This window comes from Pelodiscus sinensis, chromosome 1, assembly GCF_049634645.1.
Source record: "Pelodiscus sinensis isolate JC-2024 chromosome 1, ASM4963464v1, whole genome shotgun sequence".
Classification (NCBI taxonomy): domain Eukaryota; kingdom Metazoa; phylum Chordata; order Testudines; family Trionychidae; genus Pelodiscus; species Pelodiscus sinensis.
Window position 1 is genome coordinate 283,979,124 of NC_134711.1, and position 18,293 is coordinate 283,997,416.

General features: G+C 40.6%; 1 protein-coding gene across 1 annotated transcript in view; it reads left to right on the top strand.

Moving 5' to 3' along the window:
• WBP4 (WW domain binding protein 4) overlaps window positions 1-15,263 on the top strand; it is a 28,734-nt gene extending 13,471 nt beyond the window's left edge. The window contains exons 6-10 of the mRNA XM_075918949.1: window positions 1,410-1,465; window positions 6,120-6,186; window positions 10,593-10,759; window positions 11,811-12,022; window positions 14,390-15,263. Of these exons, the coding sequence (XP_075775064.1) occupies window positions 1,410-1,465; window positions 6,120-6,186; window positions 10,593-10,759; window positions 11,811-12,022; window positions 14,390-14,597 (710 nt within the window). The 3' untranslated portion in view covers window positions 14,598-15,263. The remainder of the gene's footprint in view (window positions 1-1,409; window positions 1,466-6,119; window positions 6,187-10,592; window positions 10,760-11,810; window positions 12,023-14,389) is intronic.
• The last annotated feature ends 3,030 nt before the right edge of the window (window positions 15,264-18,293 follow it).

The window sequence follows — 18,293 nt, forward strand, 5'->3', positions numbered from 1 at the left end:
TCCTGCTTCCCTCCCTTGCTGCCTCTGATAGAGACTTATCAGGTAGTGAACTGGTCGCTTACAATCCTACACAGGTATTACCGTAATTTAGCAAATATACCCCGCACCCAAATATACCCCGGACCTGAATATACCCCGTGGATTTTTCTATTTAAGTAAAAAAAATCTTGTATACCCTGCGCACAAATATAACCCACGGGGTATACAAGACTTTTCTGTGCCGGGGGTATTATTTGCTGGGGGTGCGCAGGAACCGGGGAGTGAGCGCTCCCCCTCCTGGAGGCTGACAGCCAGGAACCGGAGGATGAGCACTCCCCTGCCCATTCCTGTGGCTGCGCAGGAACTGGGGAGTGAGCACTCCCCCGTCCGGAGGCTGGAGGCTGGCAGCTGCGCAGCCACAGGAAGAGGCGACGGAGAGCTCACCACCTGGTGAGTAAAAAAATTTCTGTATACCCCGCACCTGAGTATACCCTGCGGGGGAGGTGAGGGGGGCGGTTTGCGAGGTTTGTAAAAACGAATATAACCCGCGGGTTATATTAGCTAAATTACGGTACTATAAATTCATGGCTTTTCTAATTATGTGAGAGTACCCACATGGATCCTGTTGAGTTGTCCTGTTATTTATTAATAAAATATTGTGGACATTCCTAGAATTTCTTGACATCTTACAAAGATTATATTTAAATGCACAGAAGGGTAATATCTTCTCCTCCCCCACCCAAAAAAGAGGAGTAAGAGTCTACTTTATCAGGACTCAGGTATAAAATGGCTATTTATTTGAGCACCAATAGTATCTCAAGATAAATGAAATAATGAGATTAGACTGTGATTACAGGGTTTCTTGTTTACATGTACAGGATTAAACCAATCACCTTATTTGGGGTCAGGAACATAGTGCGTTGATAGCACCTTAATTATGTGTTTGCTGTGAAGCACTGAAGGGGGTCCTATATTATGATTAGATGAGTATGTTACATACAGTTTCTTGTAGGCATTGACATTTGTTTAATTCTCAGTCCTTCCTAACTACCAAACCATACAAATCGTGTGCTTCTCAGTCTGTGCTGACTGATTGTCCCATAAGAAAATATTCTAAATGAATAATTATATATCAGCCATAATGCAGTAGAAATTTGCACACGATAGCAGGCCATATTGTCCTGCCCTTAAGTCCACATTTAGTCTCAATTACTTCAGTGGGACTACTCTTGGATTACTGCTGAGTGGAGTAAGGGGATCACAATCTGACCCAGTATGATTTCTTTTTAGAAGAGTAATACATATATTCCTCATGCATAGTGTGCGTACATATCTGCAAGATGTTCTAATCAACTGTTTTGTGATAAAGGTTGATAGGAAATATTGAAATGGTTTTATAAACAATAAATAAAATACGTTTTTGTTTTAAGAATCTCAGTGGGAGAAGCCCGAAGGATTTCAAGGCAACTTTCGAAACTCACAAATGGTAATCAAATGTTTACTAGTACTACTACTTTGTTCTTATGGCTTTCTTCACAAAAATTTTTGCTGCCTAACTGACTTATCTCTCATGCATATATTCTTTACAATATTGAATTCATACAACCTGCATTTTGTGGAACTTAGCAAAATATATGGTAGCATGACTAGATTTATCTGTGAAACCTCTACAGATAAGGTTAAAATTCAACTTTCACTATAAACTCCCATTTTCAGTTACAGATAACTTGTTTAAAAATTATTCTTTGGGGTCAAACTTTGGATGCTTGGTTTCAGCAAAAAAAAGCTGAACGTTTTTGGAAAAAATCAGACAAATACTGTTCTGTTTTTTGCAAATTAGTCAACACAGGAAAAAATGTTCATATATTAAAATAATTCATAAGATTCTTTTGCTTGTAAATGGCTAATGTTTGAAACATTTTACACGTGGCTAGTACAGGTTGGACCTCCCTGGTCTGGCACCCTCAGGACCGGAGTTTTCCTGGACCAGGGGAGATCAGTGATCCCCTGCTGGCTGCCCTGCTCCCGGGCTCCTCTCCTGGGGCTCCCTGCCTGGCCACTGGCCCCACTAAAGCTAGACCAGCAGGCTCCCCACCCTGCTGCGCACCCACTGCCCCAGGGTCTCCCGGAGTTCCCAGCAAGGACCGCTTGGTCGCTGCTAGCCCTCTGCCGCAGAGTATTACCCAGGGTTCCCAGCTGGGGCCAGCCAGTCGCCACCAGCCCTGCTGCCACCATGGGTTCCACAGCCAAGGCTGCCCAGCCACCCCGCCTCACTGCTAGGACCACCTGTCTCCACCAGCCCCACACTGGGGGTTCCCTGGTGGAGGCTGCCTGATCATCCCAGTCCTGCTGCCACTGGGGGTTTCTCAGGGTTCTTGGCCAGGGCCATCTAGCTGCAGGCAGCCCTGCTGCAGCCGGCAGTTCCCCAGCTGGTGCCAGGACTCCCCAGTCACTTGGCCCTGTTCACACCAGGGGGTTCTGGGCTGGAGCTTCCCAGCCACCGCCTAGCCCTGTTAATGCTGGGTGTTCTGGACAAAGCTGGGGCTCCCTAGATGCTGCCTGGCCCAGCCAGGGCTCCCCAGCCCGTGTTGCTCAGGGGCTCTTTGTTCCACCAACATCCCTGGCCCTGCAGGACCACGGATGTTGTCAGACCAGAGAGTCCCAGATTTGGGAGGTTCAACCTGTAGGAAAAACTACTTGTGCTGTTTTCGTGGAACTCCATAGTGCTAAATATATGTGTTTAATGCAACAATATAATTGCACAGTTGTGTTTTTAATTCAACTCACTGCTTTCAGAGTTAAGGTTACAGCATAGCTAATGTAGTGTTCCAGTATGTGGAATTGTGCAAAGTGCTGCTGTGTTGTGATTTTCTTGTTTAAACTATAATGAGGACATAAACTAGTGATATATAATGTGTATTAAGATTGCAAACATAAGCGAAAGAAATAAGAAATATTAAAAGCAGCGATGTCTTCCCCGTGTATATATTTCCGATTACTAGGTAGGTTAAGAGAATCTCCTTGCTTTAAGACCAACAGAAAGTTAGCTTCCTGAAGAAGGAGAAAAAAGAGCTCTATATAGCTCAGAAGCTTGTCTCTTTCACCAACAGAAGTTAGTTCAATAAAAGATATTGCCTCACCTGCTTGGTCTCTCTTTCCATCAGCATTTACATAGTCTTTCCACTGTAACAGCTAAACTTGAGAAAGTTAACTTTCTGCTTAGACTTCACACAAACTTATAGGGTGGACTAATAAACCTGTGCTGCATACTGAAGTTTAGCTACCACAGTGTTGAGAGCTATATGAATGCTGTTGGTGGATGAGGTAAAATCTTTTATTGGATCAACTTCTGTTGATGAGAGAGAGGTAAGCTTTCGAGCTACACCAGGTGTGGGGAATCTCCAGTCCCAGGGGCCACATGTGGTTCATCAGGGCTAGCCACTAGCAGGCTGCCAGACGTTTTGTTGACCTCAGCATCCACAGGCATGGACACTCGCAGCTCTCAGTGGCCATGGTTTCCTGTTTCTGGCCAATGGGAGCTGTGGGAAGCAGTGGCCTGGACTGTGCTGCTTCCACTGTCCGGGAATGGCAAACTGGGAGCTGCAAGCAGCCGTGCCCACAGACACGCAGTGATGAAAGTAACTTAAATTTCTTATAGACTAACTGAAATGTTGGAGCATAAGCTTTCGTGGGCAAAGACCCACTTCGTCAGATGGCTGGTGTACATGCCCTGATGCTCCTGTTTGCTGCCTCTGCCATGACCAGTGTGGTGGCACTGCTACAGACAGATAGCACTGGGCCATAGGGGCCTCCTGCAGGATTGGGGCTGCTGCTAGCCCCTCTCACTGCAGATGGGGCCAGGGCCTGGCTGCTGTGGCCAGTTGGGGACCAGGTCAGGTTCGCAAATTCCACCTCCCGCCGTGGCAGGAGTGGGGCCACTGCCAGCCCCTCCTGCACTAGGATCAGCTGGGATTAGGCAACTGACACTGACAAACCACGTGCAGTCCATGTGCTGGAGAGTCCCCATCTCTGAATTACACAGAGTTCTTCTTCCTGCTTCCTTCTTCAGGTTAACCTCCTGTCTAGAGAAGTTTTGTCTCGTCCAGACTGCAATGTTTTCCACCAAGGCTGGTTATGATCCTGTTTTCTTGAATGCAAACATGCTGCCGTTAAGGTCCGATGAGCAGGATGAAAGGGTGTCATCTTTGCTTTCTACGTATACCTCCAAAGTTCATTGCCTGTACTCAGATAACCACGTGGCTTGGTTTTCCTCTGTGCTGCTTCCCTATTACCTTCATTTCTCTTTGATACCATTTGATTTTGTATGTAAGTGGGCACCACTGTGTTAGTTTGCAATAGTTAATTTACATCCCAACAGAGAGATCTTACCTCGGAGCTGGAGAAAAACCTGTATGTCACCTCTTGCTGATGAAAAATGCCTTGCTACAGTTTTCAAAAACATTTACTCTGCATGTATATTACAGAAGTATTTTATTTGTGTGAGATCTGTATGTATACCCCCTTACATAGAGCTCCATACATACATGGAGAATCACGTGCTGCTCCACAGAGGCCAGGTGGTCTGTGAGCATCTTCATGACTTCCGGGAGGGGGAGGGGATAATGGCGGGCAGCAGGAGAGAAGTGGGTTGTGGCCACGAAAGCTCATCATGATACTGTCTACATTTTTGTTAGTCTCTAAGATGCTTCAAGACTATTCGTTGTTTTTTATGTTTTTCCGGTTACAGACTAACATGACCATCCCTCTGAAACTTCCTTACATAGTATCCGTCCATACATTTCACAATGATATTAGGGACCAGTATGACTCTGGCTTTCATTCATGATAGTCTTTGGTGAACCAGAATATACATACTGGAATCAAGATATTCTTGTAACTCCCTTGACAGTTGGCATTAAGGGGTTATTGAGTCTCAACATGCTTCAAGTTAAGCATCTTTCTAAGTGACCTATTGGATCAGGCCCAGAATGCTCTGCACAGTTTTAATAAATCTGTGCTCTAATAGAAAGGCCAAGTTATGCCACAGGCTGTTTTTTGTTTTCTTCTTTCTAGTTATGCAAAGCAGTTTTCTTTTGTTTCCTCTTATTTACACTAATGAACTGTAAAACCACAAGAATAAAACCTTGAGGAAATGTGCTCACCGGGGGGCTATTTTTCTTCTCTTAATTAACTGATTTCATTTCACCAGCATATATACACAAAGATTTCTATATAGTATGTGAAAAATGTTGCCGAAGTTATCGTAATTTTTTATTTTCTTGACTTTTTTTTAAAAAGTGCAGTTTAACATTGCAATGCATGAAGTCAAGACTGGTTTGTGATTCATTATAATCCCACATTAATGTAAAATTAACATTATGGGCTAAATTCTCTGCTGCACCAAAGCCCTGCTCAGTGTGCAGCTTAAAGGAAATTTCTAAGACTCACATCCCGTATGCACTTCTTAAACAGTCATGACTTTGTTATTAATGTAGTGTGAAAATTATTATATTTTATGCATAAGCAAATGGCTTAGTCCTCAATGAGGACTATGTCATGTCAAATTTCAGCCTTCAGCCATTACTGCTAACTCCTGTATTGGCTTAGTTTTGTTTTCTGTTCAGAATAGGGTTTGTTCAAGTTGTTTTTCTCTGACCCTCACAAAACTCTACATCTGTTAGATGGATTTTTCTGATATTTTCTGAGAACTTTTCTGTTAACTTTAGGTCAAAAGCCAACAATAGAAAATGTCAACTCAAGTAGTAAATGTTTTGGAAAGCCACAAGCATGTGAAAATAATAATGTGTTAAGTTGTATTTTCAACTCTTTGGCAACGTTAACTACAGTGATTGATACTCAGCATTCATTTTTTAAAAGCTATTTGCATCTATGTGTAAAATACCTGTAGAATGTCTGTGTGCATGCATGCACGCACGCACATGTTTTAATTTAAGTTACAGAGTTTGTATCTAACTCTCAGTGGACTTAATGGGGAATTTTTTCCAACAACTTTAAAAAACTTCATAATTGCCATGATGGAAAGTACTGGAGAGGTTAATATTTTTTATAGTTTGTGAACAATTATTTGGATAGTCATTAATATTCATTCCACTGGTTCACTTTGTATGTGTTTTCATTAGATGGGAGCATGGGTGGAAGGAGTCAGTGAAGATGGTCAGATTTACTATTACAATACAGAAACAGGAGGTAAGCAACATTGTTTTCACAATTAAGCTCTGTCTTGAAAGAGATGAAAAACAATAGTCTAGTAGCACCTTCAAGACTAACAAAACATGTAGATGGTATCCTGAGCTTTCATGGGCACAACCATCTGAAGAAGTGGATTGTGACCAGGAAAGCTCATGATACCCTCTACATGTTTTGATAGCCTTTAAGGTGCTACTAGACTATTTATTGTTTTTTAAGTTTTTCCTGTTACAGACTAACTCGGCTACCCCTCTGAAGCTTTTGAAAGAGATGGTTTGGTTTGGGGCTTTTTTCGTTTTTAGTAAAACTTTTTTTAAACAATTTCAAGTTTTGAAACTCTAGTAAGGGCTAATGTGTGTTACTTAACTCAGTGTGTCCCTCAGCTGAGAATCAGCTGATGCTGTATGCTTGTTAAACCACTCCTTGTTTTGTTGCCCTCTGGCAAACTGTTGCATACAGATGAATGGTTCCATCACCATCCTCGATGGCATGCAAACATAATAATGTCGTATATGTCTGCATATTCAGTTTGTAACTGTGAAGTGGGAAAGCAGTTCATATATGTAATTTTATTTAAAAACTTTTTTTTTTTTTTTTTTGGAAACCAAAGAGGGACAGGATCTGGTTACTTTGCTTTTAGCACAGGTTGGACTTCCCTGGGAAATCTGAAGCAAAATGCTAGTGTAGTTAAACCCCTAAAATGAGAGCTTTCTTAGACCACAGTCAAAGGGACAGAGGCATTTAAATTAGGACTGCCAGGCAATTAAAAAATTATTTATGATTGTTTACAATTTTAATTGCCCTGTTAAATAGGGATGTCAACAAGTAGTCGACTAGATGATTAACCGATAAGCCTAGGTTTATTGGTTAATCAGGCCAACTACTTGCATTTCTCCCCCTGCCTTGCTACCTCTGTGTCAGAGGCAACAAGGGGAGGGAGCAGGAGCTGGTGGTGGGGGGAGCCAGCTTTAAAAGCTGGTTTCTCCCAGCAGGGGCGGATGAGAGTTTTGCGGGACTCAGGGCAGCACAATTTTGCGGGGCCCCCCTTTGGAGACAAAATAGAAAAAGGCGTCAAATGCGCAAATTGAAGGCTATTTTTCATATTGAATGTGAATTGAGTAAAATTGATAGAAACTTAATTTAGTTAGATATTTTTTATTTTAATTATATTGTAATTCATTCTTAAACACAATTCTGCATTAAGAATTAAACATTTTAATTTGTATTTGTCTACTATAGCTGTCTAGCTCTTTTGGCAGCACATTCTTCAATTATGTCAGTAAAGTCCATTTCTTTACACAGGTCGTTTTCAATCGATATAATCGAAAGACCTGCAAAACACTCCTGGCTCACAGTAGATTCTCTTTGGCTGCCCATGGCTGGTATTTGCCAGCCAGCGTTGGGTGTTCTTCAGCCAGGCAGCATTGGGACTTGCGGGGGCCAGGTGGAGTGTGGGTGTTGAGACTTGAGGGGGGGACAGGCGGCGTGTGGGTGTTGGGGGGAGACAGCATGTGGCTGTTGGGACTTGGGGGGCTAGGCAGCATTAGGTGTTGGGATTTGGGGGGGGACAGGCAGTGTGTGGGTGCTGGGATTTGGGGGGGCAGGCAGCGTGTGGGTAGTCAGGTTGGGGGGCAGGCAGGGTGTGGCTACGTGGAGGATGGCGCACAGATGGGCCATAAGGAGGACCAGCGGGCAGGGGTGTCTGACTCATCAGATAGGCCAAAATGACCATTTCAGCCTCTCGAACAACTCCTGGCTGGGCAACTCCCCCTGCTCCGAGGGACGTGTGTGTGGGGGGGGTGCTGTCTGTGGAGCTGGATCGCGCTGCATCCACGAGTGGGGAGAGGTGGGGACTGGCGAGAGGAGACGGGGTCTCCCTGGCGGGCAGCTCGCTCTGCCCTCAGGCACGGCGGGAAAGGGGTCTGGGCTCTCCCTGGGGGAGAAACCGCACCATCCCCAGCCTCTCTCTGGGTGGGGCAGGAGGGTGGAGCAGCGGGATACCTGGGCGCCATGGCCAGGCATCGCCCTTCGCCTCCATGGTAACGAGCCGCTGCCATGTGCATGCCACTGGCTAACGGAGCCGCTCATGGACTCGCAGCAAAGGGCAGCGGCGGAAGCGGCTCCAGCAGGTAAGGGCAGCAGCGGCAGATATACGGCAGGGCGAGCGGGGCTGGCGCGGGGCCTATTGAAGCGCGGGGTCTGGGGCAGCCGCCCCACTCGCCCTGCCCTATATCCACCGCTGTCTCCCAGCACTGGCTCCACAGTGTCGCCTGCTTCAGCACCTCCTCCCCCGACCCCAGTGCTTCCCACCTTGTCCATAGGCATGTGATTAATCCATTTAAAAAAGTGTGAATTTTGGTTTCAGTTAGCAACAGCCATTAACTACGATTAATTGACAGTCCTAATTTGAATCTTTAACAGAGAACTTTTTTCCTTGTTTATCAGAGTTTTGAGTTAAATATGTAGAAACAAAGAAGTTTAAGCAATCTAACTTAAAAACCCTTCTTCACCTACAAAAAAAATGGATCTGCACCCTTGTTTTGATTCATTGTGATGTATGAGAAAGACTTGAAAGGATTATTTTATTTTATTTGTTTTTTCCCCACCATCTTTGAAATTCAGCATTTGCCTAGATTTGAAAAGATTTTAGTATGTAGAACTAATGAAATAATGCTACAAATCCATAAGAATAAAAGTTAAATTGAGAAGGAAAGTGATTTTATTCACTTTCTTGTAAAAACTCTTTGCTTTTTGTTTAACACCTATATAACTGTGATAATTAATATTTTTAAAAAATAAATTATTTCTTAAAGAACCTGCCCTTCACTTACGTCTTCAGAGCATAGAATAGACAACATCTGAAGCTATTGACATGTTCTCCAGAAAAACAAGGGAAAGTCAGACTTGACATTCTTGATATTTCTACTAAATCAGAAAAATAATTCTTCTGAGGCCTTTATATATCAAAAGTATGCAGAAAGGTGGATTTTGGTTTGGGACTTGCGTAGATTTGTTTGCAGGTCACTTTTTAGTGCTTTCTCTTCATTCCAGTGTGTATTTTACCATCCATGTTTTGTTGCTTTTGACAGTTCTACATGAATAAGTAACCTGGAATAACAACTTCTTTGTAACTGTTTTTCTTAGTATTATTTTATACATTTTGTATTTTGAGTTGTTATTTATTGTGATCACCATAAGAATATTTGTGGTTTTAAATTGCAGTGCAGTTTAACTCTGTTGGAGTTCATGCCCTTTTAGTTAACTCTATTAAGAGTTTTGAAGGCCACCAGATGTCAGTACAACACACCTATAAGAAAGCTTTTGCTCTTTGAAGATGATAAATCTTAGAAGTGCATTTGTTAAATGTCTTCAATAAGAATGTCTATGTAAAATAATATCAACATATTTTTATTAATTTGAGTATTCCTTTAAAATAATTGAGAGTCAGTTTATTTTCTAGTGTTACAAAACTGATTTGGCTGGTCAAATAGAATCTGTCTATGCAAATTTAAATGAATGCTAGAAATGTCTTGGTTTTTAATGTAGCAGTAGAGCATTTTATTAAAAGAAGTGCATTTAAGGCAATTAAGAGATGACACTGCGTCTTTTCAATATGTGGATCCATACATCGCACCATTTCACTCAACAAGTTTATTGGAACATCATTGTTTAATTCAAAATAAGGTCATGTCCCTCAGTTTTATGAGGCAGTTCTGATAAATCAGGTTTGGGTGATAAATCAGGTTTGGGTATGTAAAAACTGCTTTTGAATTAAAGAGCCTTAGTTCTACTATAGTCTACTGAATCAGCTAGCACTGAGGAAACTGACAGACTTTCAGTTTATAAATAGGATTCCGATTTTTAAATCAGTGGGGAGGACTGGGGCACCATATCTGAGTATTTTACAGTAATCAAGGCAAGAGATAGCAAATGCATGGTCAAAGGTATTTTTGTAGTTGGGAGCAGTGTGGGTTATCGCTATGTTTGTTATGTTCATAGTGAAATACCAAAGAATCATAACCCAATAGTAGAGTTGTTATAGTTAAATGATCTAATCTGAAAAGAGAAATAATGTTATGGAAAGCAAATAATATGATAGGTTGACCAGGTTTTAATTGAAGTATTTTTTACTTTAAGGAAAAGATCAAATGCGGCACAGTATAGGACATGATACAAGTCTTTTCATAAGTAGAGTGGAATTGTCATGACACTTGTGTTTAAAAATAAAATATTGAAAAAGTAATCTTGAAGTCTAGAAAGAAAACATGAGAAAAAGAGAAGTGGAAGGGCTTATGCTAAATTCTCCATTACATTTTTCACATGGAGCACATGGTTGTCAAAGGGGAGTTGGTGCAAGATCAGAATTAAAACATGAATAATATGACTTGTCCAAATACATTGAACAGTATCAACATGGGAAAAGCCTGATGGTTTTGTTTCACCTTCGTATGAGAGCAATAAAGATGACAATCATCCTGAAGAACACACCACAGCAGATTCAGAGGGATCTGAATCAGATACTGAGGCAGGTGGTAATAAAAGTGAAGTAAAAAAGCCAAAAGCCAACTTAAAGGTAAGTTTTTATATCAAATTTATTTTATGCACAATATTAAGTTCTGGAATAACATGATTTCATCTTTCTGAGTGGTTATATTGATTTTTGTTAGTTTAAACCTTACTGATGGTTAAACCTTGATTAGAATTTCCACTTTATAGTACTTGAATAGCAAAATAAATAACTGTTAACCTTTTGGCACATCAGCAGCACTGTTACATCATGGAAGATAGATTTTTCAGTGTGGATGGCTTGGATGTAGCTAGAGGTGTACATGGTTCTCAAGGAAAGGCATTGGTGTTCCCATTAGATGATCCTTGATTGATATGGACTTCAGTATGTGGCTATAATTTTTGGCCCATATTCTTCAAAGGTATCTGCCTTCAAGGGGCACCCCAAGATGGCCATTGCCTGAAAATTTGATGTGTATAGACTTTCTCATTAATTGTCTGGGAAGAACAATGGTCTGATAAAAGTAATGTCAAAATGAAATATTATGTCTTTACATTAATGTTCATAATAAATACGGGGTAGATAAAATTTTCCCAATGCCTTTCATTCTGAGGTCCAGAAACAAGGAACTTGAACGTCTAAAGGTACTGTTTCCATTTAAAATATGAAAATACCTAGATACAAATACTTTGCGATATTATTCCAATTTTCTTCCCCACTATGTGTAAAACTAATCAAAGTTCCACCCAAAGTTATCCATTAGAATGTGGGCAAAGAACATTTAATTAAAAATGAATTAAAAGTAAAAATACATATGCTAGCGGTTTACTTTGTAAATGTGTATATGGTATTCCACACATTTTCAACTATGTGAGATAGATTCTTTGACTAGCTTGTTTTACTGATGGTTCTTCAATTATATGTATATGGAATGATTGTCTTTTTCTGAATGGAGTAAGAAGCTTGAGGAGAAAAATATAAAAATTCTACTAAAATATTGTTTATGAATTGCTTTTCGTCTTCCTTGATTGAAAAATATAAATAGGTGTGAAATAGAGCAATAATTATGTTGCTTCATTTAGGCATTTTGTTGACAATGAGGTTTTTTCCTTCTCAGGTGAAAAGAGACAGTGATGAAGAAACAGAGGAAGAGAAGCCTCCCAAAGTTAAAAAGACAAGCCCGTATGGAGAGTGGCAGGAAGTTAAACAAGAAACTGATGTTGCTCAGGAGGAGGCCCCATCGGTTCCACAAGCTACCTCCCACAATGTATCGAAAAAGACAAACCCCTATGGAACCTGGGAGGCAGTTACAAAAAAGGAAGACCCATAGTAAGTGGCCATTTACTATAAGTATTTATAAGATGTCTATCAGATTGTCCTGTCTATTGGGCCAAAATTTGCATTCCTCATTGTTGCCTGATCTAAGATTACTTATGAATTTCCAGTTACATCCTTTAGGGTTGACAGGCCCTTTGTCCTAGGATCAGGCTCTTCAGGGCCAGGCTGGAGTGGCTTCCCATGCCTGCAACACACCTGGGCTCACTGCAGACTGGCTCTCCACCTTACCCCATTTAATTGGTTAACTGGTTAAACATCACATTTAGCTGGTTAACCAATTAAATGGGACTTTACATCCCTACTACATGCTGCCCTTCCCCTCCCCCCCCTTTGACAGGATGTAATGTAGAATGAACCCTATCACATTGGCACAAATGTAAATGTCTATTTTCCCCCACTTGGGGGAGAAAAGTAGGTAGTATCATAAAGATGATACTTTTGATATATTTCTGGGATGTGCACCATATATATATTTGCTGCCATCAATGTTTGGTACCTGTGTAGGTCTTCTGCTTATAACTATTAGATTTGTATCCTAGAAAAATGAAAATAATCTCAATAATACCTGATCTGTAACCCATCCTTTTAATCCAATACCTACACCAAGGATTGTAAAAGACTCATTACCTCCTTCGTTAATTTGGGAATAGCTTGTTTTGCTTTATCCATATCATTAGTAATTTCTGTGAAGTAGATTTCTTTGTGAGCTAGCATTGAGTCTATCTATAATCCTGGGGGTGGGGGGCGATTTCTTGGTTCCACATCCAAGTAGGGTACTTTGGAGTAAAACAGAAATTTGGATTTGTGACATGAGATTCCAATATTGATACCTATATTTTTACTTCTTTTGATTGGTTAGCATATAAAATAGGCCATAGGTTACCATACATAACCAGAGTTTTCCACTTAGTCGGCCTCACTAGGCATGATGATGATGACAGTTGTAACTTATTCCTCTCTCTGTAGTCCACAAAGAACAGTGTCTGTCTCAAACACATTACACCTATAGATGTACTTAACCTCTATTTTTAGCTCCTCAAAACTCAGGGTTTTCCATTGGGCTGTTAGTCTATATAAAGTTTATTGGTTTAGATATTATAGGCCTCAAGACTTATACTAACTTGCCAAAGCTAACGTCTTACTTGAGACAAGTCTGTAGGTTACTTGCATTACCGCTGAATTTAATCCAAAGCAGAATATAATGAAGCAGGAATAGAGTAGCAGGAAATATAACAAAAGCAAACTAGCCCTCTGGGGTACGTCACTTAGACAGTATTAACACTCAAGTCCATGGGAGTTTAACTTGAGTAAAGATTTCAGGATTTTATGCATGGTGAGAATTTAAAAAGTAGTTTTCATTTTTTTTTAATGCTGAAGTTCATAATAATCACAAGGTAAACATAAAATTGCTGGTGACTTAATGGATGGTTTGTTTTTGATGGATATAGCCTTTATATGCCATGGGCCAGATTTTTAAGTGTAGTTTTGTAGGCTCCATTCCGGGTGTGAATGCAAATGGAAATGCATGCAATTTTTTTCACCTTTAAAAATTGGGCTGTATATATATTTCTCCAAAAATTTGATAGCATTTGATCAGAGAAGCAGATGATGCTCCTTTAATTCTCTTTCTCTATGTAAATTGTAGTCTGAATCCTGCCCATGTATTTCTGTATATCTAGTAAAATCAGTTATTCAGCTTGCTTACACATTCATTAGTTGAAACAGGACCATGTGGTCTTGTGTTGGGACAAGAGAGAGTCTTCCCATGTTGCTTCTCTACAGGCAACTAGAAATGGAGCTAGCACTTTTCAGATAACTGTTATTGTTGTTCATGAGTTTCACATATGTTCCTTTTAGAAATTACAATAATACATTTTACTACAGTAAAAATAGTCACTTATTAGTACAAATATATCTTTCGTTGTTAGTAGTAAAAAGATTTACTAGTTGCTACAAATTGCTTGTATCATCCTCAAAAAATCGCACTTAAAACAAGGCAATTGGGGGTCAAGATTCTTGGCTTCCATTTCTGATTCTACCAGTTACTCGCTGGTTAACCCATGGCAAGTCTCTAAACTGCTTTGTGGTTTGTTTCCCTCTCTGCAAAATGGGCCTAGCACTTTAAGGGTAAATTAATCAGGATGGTTGGATCTTTAAATAAATGTAAAGTTGCACCATCATTGGACTGTCCTATTGTTTGGTGTTTACACAACACCTAATACAGTGGGATCTGGTTCATGACTGGGAATCATAAGAACTAAAGTAATAGTTTCAGACATTAGCTATGCTATTGTCTGGATCTGTGATCTTGTTGAAAGTCACTTCACTACTCTATTTTTTTTAAATCCCTTCTCCTAGTGAAAAAGTGGACCTGGAGCTTCCCAATATAGAGAGTGACTTTATACCTCTGCCAGTGCTGCAGGCTCCAGAGGATGCAAAAATGATATTTAAAGAAAAAACAGTCACTTCCCTTGGAGACCTGACGGAAGAGGTGCCAATCTTCAAAAAGAGAAGATTTGAAAATGGAAAATCTAGAAACTTACGACAAAGACCAACTGATCAATAACAATTTAACAGAGCATTTCAGATGCTGTTTAAAAGAGAGAGGATCAAAAGTTACTATTTTAAACAAGACTTTTTTAAAGAAAATGTTGGCTAGAAGTTAAGACTTTATAGTTCTTTAAAAATGTATGGAATGTGAATTGTAATACTTTTTTAATTTTTATGTTGATGTGATTATATTTTGGTTTCTGAATGGAGAGTTGTACAATTTATGCAGTGTTGTAAATACATTTATTTTTTATTTTAACCCTGTTACCTGAATTCAATTTGCTCAATATGTACTACTTAAAATACAATATAATATAAAAGTGTTTGACTCCTCAACTAGGTATATGGGAATACATCAAGGCATAATTTGGAAAAATATGGTACTGAAAGTGTGTGTGAACATGAGGCAGTAATCCACTGGTAACTATGTACTAGAAAGTAGAATTAAGACATAATATGATATAAGCAGAATGGACTTCTAGCAAATGTGCTTTGATTTAATGGTCACAAAATTGAAGATGATGCAAGTGCAACCACTCCAAGCACAGTGGGAGATGTGTGTTCTAACTCAAGTTAATGGAACACAATACTGCATGTATATGAAAAATATATTGCAAGTACACAGAGATTCACACCTTGTTCTGATGAATTTGTTTTTCCTGATAAACAGAAGTGGTACTTATGATGGTAACACCTCTTTCTGTGGTATCTTCCCTGTTGTATTTTTACTATATATTTGTATTTCCATGATTTTTCCTGCAGTTACACTTTGTTTTCTTCTCTCCGTATGGAGAGAAGAAACGTCCATTATATAAACAAATCAACATTTTGTTAAGGTTAGCGTACTAAAATTCAGACTAACACGGCTACCCCTCTGATACTTCTCTCCATATGTTATCTGAGGAAGTGGGTTGTGTCCACAAAAGCTCATGATGCCATTTACACGTCTTGTTAGTTTTTAAGGTGCTGCTCGGCTATTCGTTGTTTAAGTTTTTCTAGTTACAGACTACCTTGGCTACCCTGCTGAAGCATAATTTCTTTGTCTATTTCCTTATAAGTCAAGAATGGTCACACTAGTTTCATGAACAAGGGCTTCTAAGTTGTCTTGCTGCAGTGCACAGCTCTGACTGTTGCTTGTGTGAATTATTCAGATGAGTGTACTGCCTGGTAACAGACAGTGCCAGATTACTGATCATAAAAGCTGACAGGGACCAAGGATATAGTGGTCCCAACATGTGAACGTACATTGAGATTGAAAAACAGAAGGATGATGGACGTAATTGATTGCAGGGCTGCTGAAGAAAGCTGTAGCTTAACGTCCATTATATAAACAAATCAACATTTTGTTAAGGTTAGTGTACTAAAATTCACAAATGAAGTTTTTTATTTTTTCAGATGCCAAAGAAGATGGCTGTACATTGTGCTCCCCAAATTGTTTGCTGTCATCCACTAGACTAGGATATCATTGACTGTCTAATGAAGAGCTAGAGTAGGTTCCAAATATGTTGTGTTGCCATGTCTAAAGTCATGAGTACCTCATTAGAGTATGTATCAATCAATTATAGAACATATGTACAAGCTATGAAGTATTTCAGGGCCCAGATACAATCTGATGTACTTTGTAGTTACTTGTCCTGCACTTTACTCTTGCAAAATGCCCATTTATTCAATGGGCATTTTGCTTCAGCAAAGGCAATGTCTTTGTGGCCCTGCAGTTCAGCCTACAGGTGAAATGCATTGCAGCATGCACTAGTACAGGGTTATATGAAGAGAGATTAAAAAGACTTGGTCTGCATCTAGACAGGCAAGTTTTCCGCAAAAACAGCCGCTTTTGCACAAAAACTTGCCAGCTGTCTACACTGGCCACTTGATTTTGCGCAAAAGCACTGATGTTCTACTGTCCAAAATCAGTGCTTCTTGCACAAATGCTTTGATGTTCCCATTTGAGCAAAAGCCCTTTTCTGGAAATGTTTTTGCGCAAGAGGGCCAGTGTAGACAACTGAGAACCGTTTTGCGCAAAAAAGCCCCGATGGCGAAAATGGCGATCGGGGCTTTCTTGCGCAAAACCGTGTCTAGATTGGCACGGACGCTTTTCCGCAAAAAGTGCTTTTGCGCAAAAGCATCCGTGCCAATCTAGATGCTCTTTTCCGCAAATGCTTTTAACGGAAAACTTTTCCGTTAAAAGCATTTGCGGAAAATCATGCCAGTCTAGACGCAGCCTTAGACTTTCAGCTTTGAAAAGAGGAGACTAATGGGGGATATGATAGTCTATAAAATCATGACTGGTGTGGAAAAAGTGAATAAGGAAAAGTTATTCCCACAATATAAGAACCAAATATAGGGGTCACCAAGTGAAATTAATAGGCAGCAGGTTTAAAACAAATAAAAGGAAGTTTTTCTTCACTCAGCACACAGTCAACCTGTGGAACTCCTTGCCAGAAGATGCAGTGAAGCCCAGAACTTTAACAGGATTCAAAAAAGAGCTATATAGATTCATGGAGGTTAGGTCGATCAATGGCTATTAGCCAGGATAGGTAGGAATGCTATCCCTAGCCTCTCTTTCTCTGGAAATGGGAGACAGGGATGGGATCATGTGATGATTACATGTTGTGATCCCTCCCTCTGGGGTATCTGGTATTGGCCACTGTCAGGAGACAGGATACTGGGCTAGATGGACCGTTGGTCTGACCCAGTGTGGCTGTTCTTATGTTCTTAGGGGTGGGCAAAAGCCTCTCAGTGGGCCAGATCCAGCCCGGTTAAGGCTTTGATCCAGCCTGTGTGGTAGTTCCAGGCCCTGCGCCCTAGCGTGTCGCCTGGGAGCAGAAGATATGTGAGCCCTTTAAATAGAAGTAGTTAAAAGGGCTTGCATGCCCCAGATCCCTGGCAACACAGTAGCAACAAGCTCTTTAAATAGCAGGAATTGAAAGGGCTCGCAGCTCCTGTCCCTTGCTAATGTGATAGCAGGGAGCTGCAGGGCAGGTGCGAGCCCTTTCAACTCTTGCTATTTAAAGGCTCCACCCCTTCCAGCTGAGGCTCCGCCCCTTCCGGGGTGGTCCATGACCATGTCAAACATTTTTGAAGTGGCCCTCGTTCAAAAAAAATTTCCTACCCCTGCACTAGTACGTTGTGCTGTCACTTCCTTGTGTGAATGCTGCTGGCACTAATTATAAGCTACCCACTTGACATTAACTTAGGTCTCTTTCAAACAAGACTTTTATGTTCATGCAAATATAAGTACCTTTTAGTTCATGTCAGCGGCATCCACACAGGGGAATTACACAGTGTAACATGCTATGGCGTGCTACAGTTCATACCCTTGCAATCTGTACTTTAGGGGCATGTAGACAAACCTAAAGAGTGCAGGACTGGGGATCTTGACCATAAATTACAATAAGAATTGTGATTTGGGGAGGGAGTTGAGTGGTATTTTCCATGGAGGTGGAGAGGAATTAAATGATTACAGATTCATGCCCTTGTGTGCTGCTTGTGTTGCACTGTCATGGCAATTGTGTGGGACCTGCCAAACTGAGAAATTTCAAGGAGCTGTTTAGTGTTCACTCAGAACAGAGAAGGAGCAACTTGTGGTCATAGGTCAAGTGATAGTTAAATTTATTCAGTGTTAACATGATCAGTAAGGAAAAGTACTATGCAGGTTATGGCCTAGGACACCTGAAGTGGTAGGATTGTGTAGAAAGTGCCTAACTATACATGT